This window comes from Halichoeres trimaculatus, unplaced genomic scaffold (genome assembly GCF_033239565.1).
Source record: "Halichoeres trimaculatus isolate MK-OKI-2021-1 unplaced genomic scaffold, fHalTri1.1 fHalTri1_scaffold_12, whole genome shotgun sequence".
In the NCBI taxonomy this organism is placed as follows: domain Eukaryota; kingdom Metazoa; phylum Chordata; class Actinopteri; order Labriformes; family Labridae; genus Halichoeres; species Halichoeres trimaculatus.
Genome location: NW_027437190.1, coordinates 8,292,434 through 8,310,247, shown reverse-complemented (window position 1 = coordinate 8,310,247; position 17,814 = coordinate 8,292,434). Strand labels below are relative to the sequence as shown.

General features: G+C 40.8%; 1 protein-coding gene and 1 long non-coding RNA gene across 2 annotated transcripts; one reads left to right on the top strand and one right to left on the bottom strand.

Moving 5' to 3' along the window:
* Nucleotides 1-1,853: 1,853 nt before the first annotated feature.
* Nucleotides 1,854-17,343, bottom strand: LOC141800940 (uncharacterized). The gene is made up of 8 exons (XM_074683806.1): nt 17,205-17,343; nt 15,355-15,493; nt 14,543-15,149; nt 13,347-13,491; nt 12,940-13,112; nt 11,476-11,625; nt 11,143-11,366; nt 1,854-7,798 (listed from the first exon to the last, which is right to left on the bottom strand). Exons 2-8 carry the CDS (start codon nt 15,397-15,399, stop codon nt 6,608-6,610), a joined length of 2,535 nt encoding a protein of 844 aa, XP_074539907.1. The 5' UTR covers nt 15,400-15,493; nt 17,205-17,343; the 3' UTR covers nt 1,854-6,607.
* LOC141800942 (uncharacterized) lies at nt 16,824-17,814 on the top strand. Its single transcript, XR_012599358.1, has 2 exons — nt 16,824-16,994; nt 17,218-17,814. It is a non-coding gene; the product is annotated as an uncharacterized LOC141800942 (long non-coding RNA).

Genomic DNA, 17,814 nt, shown 5'->3' with positions numbered 1-17,814 from the left:
ACGGCCGGTGAAGAGAGCGGTTCTGTTAATTATTAATTATATTTTATTAATAACATTATGCTGCAACCTCAGACTGGGATTAGTTATTTTGTCCTGCTGGGCAGCAATTTAAAAAAATGTTTTTTTGGAAGTGTTGTGAACTCATCGAGCTAAGACGAATGTCCGCCTGTGCCCAATAGAAACAAGGCAGCCAGCTAGGAGCGGAAGAAAACGCTCCATGGCAACGCTGTTAGAACTTACACTCATCAAGAAATGTTTCTCTGCTTGAAAGAGAACTGTTGTCCTGCCCTTGAGAGCCATATACACCACTCTGATTGGTGGGTTTGTTCCGCTCCACGCAAAACACTGTACAGTGCCGTTCATGTCAAACTCTCGGGCCGCACTAATATTAAACTTTAATAATTAGACGGGGGCCACAAACTATCGGTCCGGGGGCCGCAATTGGCCCGCGGGCCGCGAGTTTGAGACCCCTGCTTTAAGTTCAGGGGATTGTGGAAGACAAAAAATATGTTATGACCTCATTCCTCGCATACCTTTCGGGCTCCTTGAATGATGGTCCTAAAGGTCAACTGCACAAATGAGTGCCAAAAAATGTTTCACCCTAGGAAAAAAAAAATGTAATAAAAATATAGAATAAATAAACAAAATAAAAAAATAACTGAAAATTTTCCATTCAAAGGGGAAAAGCAACAAAACAAAAAAGTAGTTCATGAAACACATTAAAACCATAAGAGATTAAAAATTTCATTAAACATAAAAAATAAAAATAAAAAAAATCACAGAACATAAAACAATATGACAAATTAAAAAAGTTGGTGAAAACAAATAGTTTTAAAAGCATATTGGGTACTACTTATTTTTTTCATTATTTTTTTTAAAATATCATTTAAAATGTTTGTTCCCTCTGGAATATTTTTTACTCTTTATTTGTTTTGCCTGTCTGGAAAAATGTATGTTCACCCGTTTTTTTATTGTTTTACATTTTACATTTTTGTTTTGCAAAATGTCTTTGTGTTTCATGAAATATATTATGTGTCATAAAAAGTGTTTTTAGTTATTTGTTGTTGTTTGGTGACAGATTCTGCATTGCATTAAGTAATTTAGCATTTGATAAATTGTTTTTAGCATTGATGAAAAATGTGTTCAGTAATGATTGCCATGTTTGTCATCAAACTGCAAATTTTGTGAATGACTAATGATAAGATGTAAACAAGTGCTGTTTATATGTAGAAGAAGCAAAAGAACCACTCATGACTCTGTAGATGGTATCACCCTCGCTTACCACTCACTGTGTGTCAACAGTCCAAAGTTCATGGTGTTAATTCATGTAGCACATAAAAATACAAAGTGATTTTATTGCAAACTCAATTCAAATCATTCACATTTATACAGACTTTTTACAGTAGATGTCAGTGCTCCAACATTTGTCTTCTCCTGTGCTCAGGATAAATCATGTCCCCTCAACAGGGCCGGAAGAGTTTGTACCAAAAGTCAGAAACACATAATGACAGAAACGAATGGACAGAAAACTAAACAACTGGTTAATAACCATTCAAACAACACTTTAAAGTGTGTTAGTTAAACAACATGAATTCACAGTTATGAAAAAAGGCATGAATATATTTCTATGCTCTGGCCTCAAAATACTATCACCAAGATCAGAGGTGGCTGTTCAAAAAACAAGAAGAAAACGTTAAAACAGGGATGTCAAACTCGTGCCATGGAGGGCCAAGAGGCTGCAGGTTTTCTTTCCAACCAAAATCTTCACCAGCTGATTTCACTGATTAGTCCCTGCTCTCTGCTTGACGGTGAGGTAATCAGTGAAATCAGCTGATGGAGTTTTTGGTTGGAAAGAAAACCTGCAGCTTCTTGGCCCTCCATGGCACAAGTTTGAGATCCCTGCGTTAAAACCTCAGATAGTTTATGGAGGACAGTCTCAAACTTTGTGTTTGCAGCAAAACTACGGACTGGGTAACTGGGTAAGTAGGAAAATCCTAGAGAAAAAAAGGAAGGTTTCTTAAAAAAGGTCAAAGAATTAATGAAGCTTTTTTTATTCACAGTTCAACATAAACGTAAAAAAAATGTTTAAAAATAAATAAAGTAACATTTCAAAGTACCTTACCCAAAACCTTACATCTCAGAACCCCCTTTCAAATGAACTGAAAAGTTCCTTCAAACTTCCAGCATTTTAGTCACCTGAAGTTTGTCTAATAGACTGCTATCCTGAAATAAGGAGCCTCAGATACTCAGTTCTGTAGAGAAATGTTCAGTGTTTGAAGTGAAGTCCTTACTGTTAGAAGTGCTCTACCCCTTAGCGGGGATGCTAAGATTAAAAATAGTGTCAGAAGATCTGAATCCAGGAAATGACCTGCAGTAGAAACAGCTAGAAACAACCGATAACTAAGAAAAGTTGTTCCTTCTTTAATCTGTTAACCAAAGGCCCTACAAAGTACAGGACTGTTTTCAAGACTGCTTCCCAAGAGGTTCAACATTCTCTAAGCGAAAAAGAATAATGTTCCTTGTGTTTTTAAAAGTTTCAGAGAATCTGGAGAAATCTCTGTGTGAAAGGGACAAGGAACAAAACCTTTGGGCCTTCAGGCAGCACTGCATCAACAACAGACATGGCTCTGTAGTGGAAATCTCTGCATGGACTCAAAATCACTTAAATAAAACAGTTTTCTGTGAATATTATTTCACTGCATCCATAAATGCAGGTTCAATCTGAACCATGCAAAGAGGGAACCATACAAAACATTATTTAGAGACACCCGTTTAGCTATGTAGTTACACAACCATTGTGTAATTAATTGTGAGATGGCACCGGCCCTCAGCTGGAATTATCAGCTAATTCATATTTTTAATGCTTAACTGATTCATGCCTTTCTTCATACTATGCAGGCCATAAATCAACACAGTGATCTGAATGACACAGTAACAGAAGTATGGACAGAGTATAAATAACTCATTTACAAATTCTTTTGACAGTTTCTCAGATAAAGCCCCCATGTGCACAAATATGAAGTGAATACTGCAATGTTTTTTTAACTCCCAACATCAAAATCTCTTAGCAATCCTTGTATGGAACCCCAAAAGATTTATAATTAAATAAATAAAACAACATTTTGGAATAAATAACATTTTGATAAATAACTGACAAACATGAAATGTGGTCATTAAATAGTGAAATAAGGCAATTCTATTATGAAATACGTTTTATTATTCTTTAATATCAAATTGTTATAATTTAATATTTCACAATCATTATTTGAACAATTTCTTACTTTTAAAAATAATGACTTTTTATTCATTTTCCAAGCTTTAAAAAAAAAAAATGATAATAACATCCCTTTTTACCTCATAGTGTCCTTTTCCACAATGGCCTTTTTATTTCATAATGTTTTTCATCAGAACAACTTGGTCTGTCAATCAAAGCACAGAAGGCGGAGCCAGTTCAGTGATTGGCTGCAGGAGAGAAGTAAGGTACAGAGTTGCCCCTTAAGCAGCTGAGAGTGGAGGTCTGCAGCTAGACTGCTCTCAAACTAATTGATCTTAAAGGATCCAGCAGAGGTCCCACCCTCTAGCTTTTATTGACAGACCAAATTGTTCTGATGAAAAACGTTATGAAATAAAAAGGTCATCGTGGAAAAGGACATTAAAAAATAAAAAAAATACCTTGTAAAAAAGTTTTTTATTTTATGAGTTTTGAAAAATGAATAAAAATGTATTATTTTAAAAAGTATGAAATTGTTAAAATGATCATTATGAAATATTTAATTATGATAATTAAATATTAAACAATAAAAAAACATATTTCATAATAATATTGCCTTATTTCACAAACTAATGGCCATATTACATATTTGTCAGTTATTTATCAAGATGGTATTTATTTCAAAATGCTGTTTTTATTTATTTAATTATGACTCTTTTGGGGTTCCATATCCTTGACATAGAGGCTTTACTGTGAGGAAATGTGCAGTTTCACTTTATTTGATACAGACATAAAGTTTTAACACTTTTCTACTCAACCATCCCAGAAATCACTTCATTAGTGAGCTAATAGCACCTGATAGCACCTGATGTACTCCTAAAACCTTCAAACATTTCAGCAATACTTATACAGCCACTTATCAGACAACATGATAGCCAAAGTCCCACTATGTGTTAACTTACATTTTCCTTTACTGTATACATCTGTCATCCAGACAGACTCTGGTATAAACATGCCACATATCCTTCAACACACTCGCATTCGTGTCACAAAGCTGTTGACTGATTCTGGATGGAAGGACTGGACATTTCAGCTCAGCTCAAGTGCCTCAGATTTATCCCAAAACAATGCTCACATTCATTTCACTCTAACAGCAAACTGCAGTAATCTGCTCCTTAATCTGAGCAGCACCAAACATTAATTTGTTTATTACAGCAGAACATCTTTCTGCTGTTACTGATTCAGCAGGAAAGCCTCTAAAATCTGTCAGCATGCTGAGCCCATTAATCTCACTCCATTTAAAATCAAACTCTTGAAAAATGTCAAGAACAGCACACTGTCACTGCATCCCCATCCAAGCTGCTATCTGACAACTATAAACCGGTACAGGGGCATATATTTCAAGCTTCTACAACCCACTGACTGTATACTGAACAGACATTATGTGTCTTTACTCCTCTTATTGTGAGATGAGACGAGCCAAATCCCTCAGAAACCTCATTGGCCAACAGAGCTGTCAATCAACCATCTCTTTAAAAATCAAATCACTCATCTAAACTGAACTTTGTCAGAAAGATAAACATAAATCAGTGTGACAAGAACCAAAAACCATGTTTGTCAAACACTCTTACTAAGCTGTGGTTGGGTTTTACAGTTTGACCCATGCCCCACCTGTTGACATGGAGGAGGCAGGTTGGGTCACCAGGGGGAGCTCTAAGTGATGTGGCTTCACAGTTTGTAAACACTTCTGATGTAAACAGGTGAAATTCTGATAACTGATGGCAGACTGCAGGGACTTCTACTTCCCCCTGCTGGTCACAGTTTAGATTTAAACCGTGTCAAATTCATTGTATTCTTGAAAATACTTGGCGAATAAAGGCGATTCTGATTCTGATTCTGATTCTGATTAACAACAACTTCAGGAGTGAGAAAACAGATCAGAGACATCAATACACTGTTGACAGATGAGGGCCAATGAGAAGAGGTCTTGTACTGAGATTTAACATGAGATGAAACATCAAGTGACAGCTAACAGGCCCAAGGATTACACGCCAATTCCACCTTCTATCTGCACCCTTTAAAAACTCAAGGATGCTCATATCTGTCTGTCCTGCAACACAAACTCTGAACACACTGGCCATGGAGCCAATGAAACAACAGGTAACTTCAGGGTTTGTGGATTAGATTGTACAAATTTGAGATTAGAGATATTCTTGATTAACTTCATGTTTTAATGCCCGGCTCATTGCTTCAATCAACTGGAAGCTTCAACATTAAAACATGTATGAGAGGGCACCTAATGCTTGGGAAGAGATTGTTGTCTTAGCTCACTGAGGGACAGTTTTGTATTGATGCAATTCAGCTGAATAAACATCCAGTGAGCAGGTCAGTTCTTGGATTGTATTTCAGCCGATGCATTTAACCTCCTGTGCTCTCTACAATGACTCTTTTCCAAAAAACAAAGCTTCCTCAAACCATTTGGGTCAAAACTACTCGCACTATCAACGCTGGAAAACATCTAAACCCAACTGGGCTAATGGGCAATTCACTGGTCTTCAACTGGACACACCTAAACTTTCCCAAATCTAATAGGTAAAACAGGCAACTGCTTCAAAAATCAGAGAAAGCTAGCAGTCAAACAGAAAAGAGATGAAAGGTATTCTGCCCAAACTTCCTACTTTAATGCTCAACTCACTGCTTCTATCAACTGAAGAGTTCAGACTTTGAAAAGTTGTGTAAGATGGCAACCAAACTCTACATTGAGGATGTGATCTTTGCTTTTTGAGAAACATTTTCATAGAGATGAAAAAAGGCCAAACTAACTTCCATTAGAACCAGCTTTGTGACTGAACTGCATTTAAATCAGTGGATTTATCTCCATATTGGCTTCTTTACTGCAAGAGGAAACATTTGGTCAAACCTGACTCATTGACACTGCTCTGACTATTTAGACTAGACAGAAACCAAACCTTTACCTCAGAGCTCATTGTGCAGAAAGCCAAAAGGAGCAACAAGCTACTTCCCTAAACCATGAATAGCCATCTGTTATTTAGATAAGTGATGAACACTCTCAACAAACCTTTCTGTCTTTGAGCTGCAAGTTGTTGAGTTACAGGGCACAGCAGCAAACATTTATGGGGTTTATCATTTCATAGTGTTCAACAAAAAGCACAATTATCATCCAGTAAAAGTCGATGGTTTCTTTTCTTGCAGTTCAATCAGTGCATTACTCCTTTCCTCCATATCAACTGCTTACCTGCAAACATTTCCACCTCCCTCCCATCTGATTGATCAAGACATCAGTTTTTATCCCAACAACTGTCATCACATGTTCCTTAAGATCAGCAGCACGCAGTTTGAAGTGTTTTGCAAAGTGTCCTAAATTAAAAGGTAATTCTAGCGCTTCTGGAGGATTCTAGGGCTGGTCCTGGTCTTGATGGCTGAGGTAGTGGACTTGGTCTCAGTAAGGCCCTTTGTGGAGCCCTTGGAAGTGCTAGAACTGTCCTTGGTTGAATCCCCTGTGGTGTCCTTGGAAGAGTCTTTTGCAGCACCTTTGGAGTGATGGGTAGAGTACCTGCTTGCTGGTGAAGTACACTTGGTAATGTCTTTGCTGGTACCCTTGTTAGTACCCTTAGCGGTGTGCTTGGCAGAATTAGTGGCTGGTGGGTCTGGTTGAGTAGAAGTCACTGAGTTGATAGCAGCTTTAGTAACAGTAGTCCTAGCAGTAGCAGCTCTGGCTCTGGGGTCAGTAGTCCTGGTGATTGGTTTGGAGGGTGTGGATGCAGCAGGCTGGTTTCTCGGGACCCTCTTCTCTCTGACCTGTCTGCGTATGACCTCACTGACCGGGCTCGAGTCACAGTTTGTACTGTCAGCTCTTTCTCCTGAGGGCTCCAGAGAACTGATGCTTTCCAACTTTCCATCGTTACCCTTTACCTGCTGGTCTTCAGGAGTATGAGTACTGGTGTCTACTCTCATCTCACAGCCAAGTCTTTGTTTTCCAAGTTCCTCATCATGGCTCACATCCTCCACTCCATTCACGTTATCACAGCCAGCCTCCCTCCGTAAGACCTCTACGCTCTCCAGTGGGACATCTACATGATTGTATTGCTGTGTCCTGCTCTTCCTTGATGAGGGGGTGCCCTGAGGATGAAGAGGGGTCGGGCTGGTATCTGGTGGGAGGCCTCTCTTCCTTCTGGAAACCCTCAGGGACCCAGGGTTCTCCCTTAGCTGTCTGCTGACTGAGCCATTGGTCAATGGTATGTGAGCTGGAGACCTGCTTGGATTTCTCCCTGAGTTCTGGAGACTGCTGGGGGTCTTGGGTTTGCTGCAGCAGTCAGAGACTGTTCGGCGGTGAAGAGGAAGGTGGTGATTAGGAGGCAGCTCTTGGTTGCTTGGTTGCCTGGAGAGGCGTTTGTTGTTGGTTTCCTTGGGTCTGCTGAGTGGGTGGCCTTTTGGTTTGCAGGTACTACTGGGCCTTTTGAGGGGTCTGGTGGATCCCTTGCTGCGAACCACTGTGCTAGACTTGGAGGGAGGGACTGACCTGACATGAGAGGTTCTTCGCTCAGAGAGCCCAGGTGCCACATCCACCTGCAACAGAAAGACCTGACGTCAGCTGGTATCTTTTGAGGTTTCCCCAAGTGGTGCTCCAACTCAAACCAACAGTTTTCAATATTTTAAAGCTGTCAGAGCCGTGTGCTTCAGTCCATTCCAATCATGCCCCAATCAGCATTTTTTGCCCCTGATACAGATTTGATTTTTTGATATTTAATATCTGCTGATACTGAGTCCAAATCTGATTCTTGGGTTTGCAAAGATAAACTTTGATCAAGAAGTAAGAAAGTGAAGCTGCAACCTTTTGTTTTGTTTTAACAAAAATGAATATTAAAAAATAAAAGTTATTTTTTTAATCTTATTAATTCCTTTGACTCAGTCCATCTAGGGGCGCAGATGGCCGAGCAGTCTAAGTCGCGCCACATGAGGTTCATGCCCCATGAGGTTCGCTGGCTCTGTATTCAGCCAGAGGAGGAAGCAGATGACCATGATACATAGGTTTGCTGCGCTCATACAGTCCATTGCTCCAACACAACAAACACACACCATGGCACATACTTACATAAAAAAAGAGCTACAGCTGCATCAATCTCTGCCAATGTTTTCACAATGCTGCTTTCTCGTCTTGAACCGAGCTAGTTTGATAGGCAAGCAGCTTTGCTCCACAAAAAAGGATCCAGCATCACCAATTGAAGCTGAGTGAGACATACTCAGCCAGACGTAGATTCTCTTTTCTGCATGTATGCACAGTCAAGACTAGAATCCCTGCTGTGGCTTTACCACCAAGCTACGACCTTAGTCAGATTGCTGCATGTGTGTAAACTAGAGGTGTGCAAAAATATTGATATGGCAATATAACCCAATACTTTGGCCTGTTATAAAATACGGATATTTCAACTCTTAATATCAATATTTTTGTTAAAATAAAAATTCATATTTTAGGTGAGTTGGGAGTACAATACGCACCTCCAATGTGGTAGATGGCACTAAAGAGCTACTCCACTGTATGTTGCCCATAAACTGTATAATAAATATAATCTCAAAGTTTATTCAAAATATTTTATTCCTCCAGACTGGGTGACCATGGAATCATATTCAGACAACAACGTTTCCACCCTTTCACTTCTTGGTTCCAAACTGCCGCTCCTAACACCCGACTCTATTAGGAATCCCGTGGTCAGACATTCAATAAGAATTTGGGTTCAATTTAGGAAACATTTTGACCTGACTGACTTCTCTCTCCTCAGCCCTCTAATTCCAAATCACTCATTTTTGCCCTCTATCTTTGACCCTACATTCAAAGTTTGGCACCAAAAGGGGATTGTTCGCTTTAAAGACCTTTTCATTGACAACAACTTGGCTTCATTCGACAAATTAAGTGGAAAATTTGACCTCCCTAAATCACATTTTTACAGATACTTACAAGTTCGACATTTTATTCTTTCTCAATCTCCTAACCTACTTCGACTACCTGAAGAAAACTTCCTTGACACTGTCCTATCTTCTAACCCTTTTAGGAAAAAACTTATTTCGATTCTCTATGATAAGATGCAGGATTTGAAGCTCACTTCCACCAATAAACTGAAGGACGCTTGGGAGGAAGATCTAAATTTATCTTTGTCGGTGGATACTTGGTCTTCAATCCTTAAATTAGTAAATTCAACCTCTCTTTGTGCTCGCCATTGCCTTATTCAATTTAAAGTTGTACATAGAACTCATCTCTCCAAGGCCAGACTGTCGCGTATCTATCCAGACGTTAGCCCTCTTTGTGATAGATGCCACTACACTGAGGCATCCCTCATTCATATGTTCTGGCTCTGCCCCCTTATTAATAAATACTGGACAGAAGTTTTTAACACACTGTCTCAGATTTTCAACATCAACCTGGAGGCTGACCCCCTGGCTGCTTTATTTGGCTTTATTGATTCAGGTCTCCATCTACCCGCTCACAGACGTCACTCAATATCCTTTGCTTTACTTCTTGCTCGACGGGCTATCCTACTGAAGTGGAGGGACCCTGGCCCACCCACTCATTCACAGTGGATGGCGGATGTGATGTCCTGCCTTAAGCTAGAAAGAATCAGGTGTGTTCTTAAACTCTCAACAAGAAGCTTTGATGATATGTGGGACCCTTTTTTAAACGCATTTCATTCCATTTGATGCAATTTTTGTGATTGCGTACTTATTAATTTTTCTTTCCCTTTTCTAACCCTGCTTAATGTAATCTGCAGTTCTCCATCTATCTACTCAGGTATGCTTGACAGACTTATGTCAATGTTTTTCTATTAGGCTCACTGGCAGTGGTGGTGGGGGGGTGGGTGGGGGGTGTGTGTGTTTGTTTGTTTGTTTTTGTTTTGTTTTTCTTCTTTGTTATACAGTAAAATGCACGATTTAAGTATTTCTGTGCTACCTCTCTCTCTAATACTTTTGGACTGTGCAATTATTTTGTTCTGTGAAAATTTCAATAAAAAGATTTTGATTTAAAATATTTTATTCCTGAACTTGATGATGTGGGTTTTAACACACAAACATCAAGGTTTTCTCTCTATTTTTGGGTCAGTTTGTTTAGAATCATTTAAGTTGAATTTTTAAATTGTAGTAGACTGATAAAATAATAATCATAGTCATGTTTTGTGCAATATTAGAATGTTTATGAGTAACACTGATTACACTGAGTGACATTTATCAGTTTCACCAACTGACCACATATTTCTCCCAATAATTTCTTTGCAACATTAGTTTAATGTCACAGTAGTTTAAGTGACAAACTTGACTCGCGTTATGTTTTCAAGTTAAGTGTTTTTATGAAACACTGCATTTGACTTTTTATGATTTTAAACACAATAAAATAGAAAATTTGTTTTCAATCAAATAGTTAACTGTTTAGAATATTGCAATGTATCACAATATTGTGATATTGTGATAGCGTATTGTGAGGTTCTGGCCAATACTCAGCCCCAATGTAAATTTTCATTTACAAGTTTGCACATAGTGAAGGCTGTTGGGTCATCTTAGCACCCATTAAACAGAAACGATTTGTTTTCTGTTTGACACAGTTAGAAAGAGAGCAGAGAAGAGGGATGGTGATGTCACTCGGTCCCTCTGTGTTATCTACCAACATGTAGGCTGTTCAGAGGGAGCTGCTGAATGAAATTTAAAAATAAAGACAGAGATCCCAAAGTGAATAATTTTATGAATGATGGTTCAGAGGAAACACTTCATTTAGGAAGTACTCTGTTTAAAAAAGGCATCCAGGCTTGAAATTCAACCATTCTGGGGGCCCAAAACTTCATTGTTTGTTTGTTGTGTTTTTGGCTGTAATGCTGAGAATACAAACAGACAGTGTTGAGATGGAGAGGGATATAAAAGGTAAAGCCTACCTTGTTGTTCCTCCTGACCTGTAGGGGGAGCTGGCGATGTCTCAAGAGGTGCCTCCCTGCTCCAACCTTCCTATCCTCCTCCACTCCCTTACTTCTTCTCCTCTGCTGCTCCTCTTCCCTCCTCTCCCTCTCCCTCCTCCTCTCTGCACGGGCAGTTAGAGGGCAGAAGGAGCTGACTACTGCAGGACGTCCGCTCCCTCTCAGAGACGGGGAGACTCTCTGAACTGTGGGCGGACAGGACAGGCTCAGACTCAGTGGAAACAGAGAGGAATGACTCTGTCTCACTTTCTATGTCACTGGATTAAAGTAAAGACCTAAAGTCAGCTGATGTACCTGGTGTTCTGCTGAAAAGCCTTATGTTCTTTCCCTGAGCTGAAGTCCTGTGATTGGTGGAAAGAGAGGAAGTAGGATGCTGGGTATTGGCTCGTTCCTTCGTTTGTTCATTGGCCAAGAAAGCCATGTTGCTGGGAAGTGCTGCTGAACCTGAGGTGAAAGTGGAGAGAAGTAATAAATTTTGACTGATGTGACAATATACACTCACCTGCCACTTTACAAGGTACACCTTGCTAGTACCAGGTTGGACCCCCTTTTGCCTTCAGAACTGCTTTAATCCTTGGTGGCATAGATTCAACAAGGTACTGGAAACATTCTTCAGAGAGTTTGGTTCATATTGACATGATAGCATCACACAGTCGCTGCAGATTTGTCGACTGAACATCCATGATGAGAATCTCCCGTTCCACCACATCTCAAAGGTGCTCTAGTGGATTGAGATGTGGGGACTGTGGAGGACATTTGAGTACAGGGAACTCATTGTCATGTTGAAGAAACCAGTCTGAGATGATTCCAGCTTTATGACATGGAGCGTTATCCTGCTGGAAGTATCCATCAGAAGATGGGTACACTGTGCTCATAAAGGGAACTTGCATACATCTGCACTGTGTGGCATATTAATTGTTTTTCTTCGATTATATTGTTTTTATGATTGTCAGATGGCAAAATTGAAATCACGGTTAAAATCCAATTAATTGTCCAGCCCTACACCTGGTGTGGTCTTCTGCTGCTGTAGCCCATCTGCCTCAAGGTTGGACGTGTTGTGTGTTCAGAGATGCTCTTCTGCAGACCTCGGTTGTAACCAGTGGTTATTTGAGTTACTGTTGTCTTTCTATCAGCTCCAACCAGTCTGTCCATTCTCCTCTGACCTCTGGCATCAACAAGGCATTTTGGCCCACAGAACTGCTGCTCACTGGATATTTTCTCTTTTTGGGACCATTCTCTGTAAACCCTAGAGATGGTTGTTGGTTAAAATCCAAGTAGATCAGCAGTTTCTGAAATACTCAGACCAACAACCATGCCAGGTTCAAGGTCCCTTAAATCACCTTTCTTCCCCATTTTGATGCTCAGTTTGAACAGCAGCAGATCGTCTCGACCATGTCTACATTACTAAATGCATTGAGTTGCTGCCATGTGATAGGCTGATTAGAAATTTGCATTAACGAGCAGTTGGACAGGTGTGCCTAATAAAGTGGCTGGTGAGTGTAGGTGTGTGTGTATGCTAAACATATGACAAACATTTTATCACAATAACTTGAAAAAAAAAGAGAAATTCATGAGTTTCATTTTTCGGATCCAAACAGCCTTCTTCAGTTGATTATGTATGTGAGACAACACTCAAAGACTTCCCAGAGTGATCCTTGTCTGTTGTCTGTTTCTGGAGAGAATGAAGCTCTTTTTCTGGAGTTCATTCAAACTCTTCAGAAACCTCAGAGTTCTGCCCAGCTCACACCACTCCCTTACCTCTTAAGCACAGAAAAGACAGGAAGTCCTCCGTCTTTGGTCGACGTCGGGTCAGACAGGTACCGAGGGCCTGGTTGTGGGTGTGGTTACTCCGTGGTGTTGTCAACAACGCTGGGGGTCCGGGGGAGTTGGGAGGAGACTGAGCAAACTTCCTCTGAGCCTGAAGCCTTGGTCTGCCAATACACATCCGCATGTGTTAAGGGTTTTTAGAATATAGTTTACTAGTTCATCAAGTTCATACCAAGTTAAGTTCATAAATGGGAGAAAAAAAACAGGAAGTCTTTTAGCTGTGATCTAATTTGATATTTTTGTCAAATATTTCAAGTTTTACCAAGTGAAATGTGAGTTTATCACTTTTCAAACAATGAAATAAACAATAGATTCCTATATAACCCATATCTGCTGACCTCTTGCTGGCAGGGTCCTCTTTGTCGGGGTGGATGCTGGCAGGGCGGCGCTGTGGAGGACCTGGTCTGGTCTGTAAGGACCTAATCCAGGTGGGACTGGCTTGGAGGAGGGCCTGACGCCGACTGATGCCATTAACCACAGATCCTTAAGAGATCAGTCAAAAGTTTACACTTGATTGGCTGTATTACACTGAAATCAGATTTATATCACTTGAAAACGCAGCAGATGACACTGACAAAGGAGCCATCACCTTCGACTCAACCTGTGCTAAAAAAGGATTCAAGGTGTTCATCAGCGTTAACTCCCAAGTTTTCACTTCTCTAAAGATGTTTCACTTCTCACCAGGGGGGATCAACATGGTGACTTATGCTAACTTTGACACCTGACCTGCTCAGGGTAGGCTTTGCTCAGGACAAGAAATCATCCTCCTGAGAAACTCTGGTCACTGAATAATCAGTTCTCTTGATCTTGTAGCTCAGTGAGAGTGGAGGACAGAGACACAGACAGGACACTTTGTCTACCGCGTCCTCTGCAGAGACAATTAAGCACTGAGAAACTTGTGTAATGCTAAGAAGACACAGAAAGGAACAATTCCCAACTAATGAGGTTACTTCTCAAAAGGTCAGCAAAATGACTGAGTACTAAAACAACACTCCAGAGAGTCTGACTCTCTCAGGGGGAAAGACAAGAAGAGATTCATCTCTTGGTGAGAGAATGTTTGAAATAGTTAAAAAAATGTAGAATAATGTTCCCCGATCTTAGAAGACAAAGAATTTGTGGATTCCATCTTCGACAGAAAAGAATAGCAGTAAAAGATTCAGAGAACCTGGAGAAACCTCTGCACAAAGGGGAAAGAAATAAAAACCAATACTGGACAGCCATAGTCTACAAGACTGCTGACACTGAATTTCACTTGAGGGATTAATTAAGTACATTCTACTTGATTTTACTCTATTTCAATGAATGCAAATCTGCGTAGCACACCAACATACAAAGTGATTGAGGGAGAGCAGCTGCTCTCATGTTGTGTGGAGTAAAATAAATGTTTTTGTCAGGGGTGTCTCTCGCCTCCATTATCAAGATGTGAGGACAGCTGTTGAACACTTGTAGTAGACTTTGAGTACAGGAAGTACTGAACGCTGTTAGCTTAACACTCAGTGTAGCAGAGAGAAGTTGTCCCGATGATGGTACTGACCTTTGAGGTTTGTGGGAGTCTGTGACCTCAGCGTGCGGGCCGGAGAAGGTTTGTTGAGCAGCACCTCTGTGGTCCTCACTGTGTGTTTGTGCTGTGTGTTGTGTGTGTGTTTTATGGAGTTTGGCAGCGGTGGAGCGGTCTGTGTAGTGTGAGAGCGTAGAGTCCTGGTTGATGCAGAAGTCTTTTGTGAAACATGTGGCTGTTGTTCGGTGTGTGACTGTGTGTTCCCGTTTTTCAGTGTGTTTGCAGTTTTTGGTGTGTGTGCATCCTGAGACAGCTGAGTTTTTTGCCCTTTGTTGTTGTGTTCATGAGGCTGCAGGTGTTTGGGAACTTGCTGATTTTTCTGCGTGTGTGTGCTAGTCTGCTTGTGTGTGACTTTCTGCTGTGGCGTGTGCGCACTCTGTCGTTTCTGTTGAGTGTTCGGAGGTGTTTGTGTCTTTTGCGGGGCATGTAATAGTGAGTTCTTAGGAGTGCGTTTGTGTGCACATGTGTGTATGTGTGAGTTTTTGTGGGTGGCACGGTGTGTGTCTCTGAATTCCCTGAGGGAGAGGAACAAAACCTTCCGGACCAGACGCTCCTCACACCACGGCATCCCATCACTGATGTCCTGCAGAGTCCACACAGAAACAAACCACATCACACACCAGAAATGATCGTCTGATGGTTACATGTCTATTAGATATTAAAAAAGAAAAAAGGATATGTGTATTGAAGACAAGCAGTGCTACACTTCATGATGGATTGAAAATAAAACAACCTGTACTCTTTGTGGTGAGGTTCTACTAGATAAAGGAGAAGTAAACAACACTTACATATTTCTTCTTGATGATGTTCCTTTTGGGTCTGTCTGTACTCATCTTGTCCAGCAGACGCTGAGCGGCACATGAAGCACAGAAAAATCTTTCCCTTTGCTTTGTTGGCTCCACAGGTATAGGAATCCTACCTGCTCTCCTGAAACAGGAAATAGATATGCGTTACAAAGGCATGATGGATGTCAACATTATCTAAGAACCTAAAAATTAAAGAAATGTGCTTAATAGGTTCAAAAAAAAGTTACTGTTCTGTAAACAAAACAACATAATTTGTATAATCCTGGTAAGAAAAAGTCAAATATTATCAAAACTTGTACTTGTGCAAGTATATTTTTGTTATATAATGTCATTAATACTTTTTATCCATATTACCACTGTTGTAAACTCTAAATAACTGATTAGTCCAAAAATAAGACTCTAGACTAAGACTCAGAAAGTTTTAAAAATTAAGTTCAATATATGTGTTACACCTGGAATCACAGTCAAGCGGCCAAACACCTGAGTCGTATGTCAGCTACACCACCTTTATCCCCAATTTATAAGTCACAATAATGACAAACCTCACAACACCACAAAATAACGTTTGTCACCTGTGCTCATTTACATCCAGGTAGTAGAGCATTACAGTGGCAACTAGTCAGACTTTCACTGGCTGTGCTAGGGCTCAGACATGTCAAATGTCCAACACTTTGCTAGCATTAATAGTAAATATTAATCATGTGCTTTACTAAATGGTAATTGAGTCAATTATTAGCCAGGATGATGATATTTAACCATAGATTAATTGTAGATCCCTCATTCAGGAAGCAGACACTTTCTCTACTTTTCAGAGTGGACTTATAACGTTCCTCTTGATGAAGCTTTGAGCTGTCTCAGGTCAGGCTTAGCTCAGCTCATGTCTTGTAGGCTTCTCTGGATTGTTGCTGTGGATGGCCTGCTGCTGTTGACCTGCTGCTGCAGCTATAAACATCAGTCTCAGTTGTACCACCTTTACCAGACTTGTTAGTATGCGGCTAATAGCTGCTCAACTCTAACTACAACAGTTGTTTTCTCAGTCCTCTTCATGTTATGCTCATTTTTGTTGATCATGTGGGACTGACCCCTCTGCTATCATACTTTGTTCATGATGTAGCATTCATGTGTCTGTCTATATTACTGGCATAAACCTTGAGTCTGCTTTATCTAGTGTTGTTTTTGTTGCTGCTCTGTTTGTTTACCTCCTCTATCTCTCTCTTAAGACAACAGACAGAAAACAAATGAAGATTGACTGACTGATGACCTGATTGTGTTGGCCACTTTAAATCACATTATCAGCATGTCTGACACCCCCTGAAGTGTTTTTATTGGTGTTTTTTGGGAACTAGTACTGTGTTAAATAGATCTAGACAGCTCTGCATGAAACCACGGTTTGACACACACATCAGGTGTGCAGGGATGATGGTACACAGTCTTCATCTTCAACTAACAGACAGGGGATCAGATCCAACGTGCTGCTCTGCTTTTGTACTCTACAGGAGACACCATGTCACTCACACACCCACAGCTGTGACATGAGATGGTGCAGCAAATTCAGTTAAACTGAGACAAAAGATTCATCCTCCTGCAACCAAAGAGACTCCGATAGCTCGGAACCCAGACTGGTAAGGAGAGAGTCCGGCCTACAGCAGCTCCATCACACCGTTACACCGCTCCATCTATGACCGAACAGCCTGCACAGTAACGGGGCATGTGCACGGCAGTCTGATCGGTCCGTGCATCACCACAGGGTCGTTTGAACATTATAACAGATATCTCTGTTTTATTCCCATTAGACCTTAAACAAAGCGAAAACGAACACGTTATCCTCTCACCTCCCTCCTGCAGGATCACCGGCCTACATCCTGAGACACCCTTAGGGATTGAACCCGCTCACACCGAACCCTGCGGCAGCCCGTCACGGTACACCCCAACCCGGCTCCGGCAGGCCGTTACCCTCCTCACCAGGCCGCTCAGAGTCACAACTGACTCGGCTGTCGGGCTGCAGGGAGGCGGCACTCTGGGCTCCTGTCAGCCGCCGTTTCAGAACCAAGGCCAGCCCCGGTTACATCGAAGTGCGCGTCGATTACTGTACTTACGGCCGTTGAGACAATAGGGAACTTCCGGGTAGCTTCCAGTGCTGTGATGATGCATACGTCACGTGACCCGGAAATCACTCGAGGTCCGCCTACCTCCCCGATGTCTCTTAAAGCACACCTACCAGTTGGCGCGTCTATGCGTGTCTGTTAGCGTAAGTAAGGTAAAACTCCGCCAGTGATCGATCAGCGCAGAACTGTCCAAAAATACTCAGGGGGTATGTCAGCAACCATGTTTATTGAATAATTAAAAACAAACTGTTGAGCCCGGACAATGATTATTAACACAATGCAAAATAAATGTTATGTAACTGGTGTGATTATGCGTTGTGGCTTTTTTTTTTTTTTT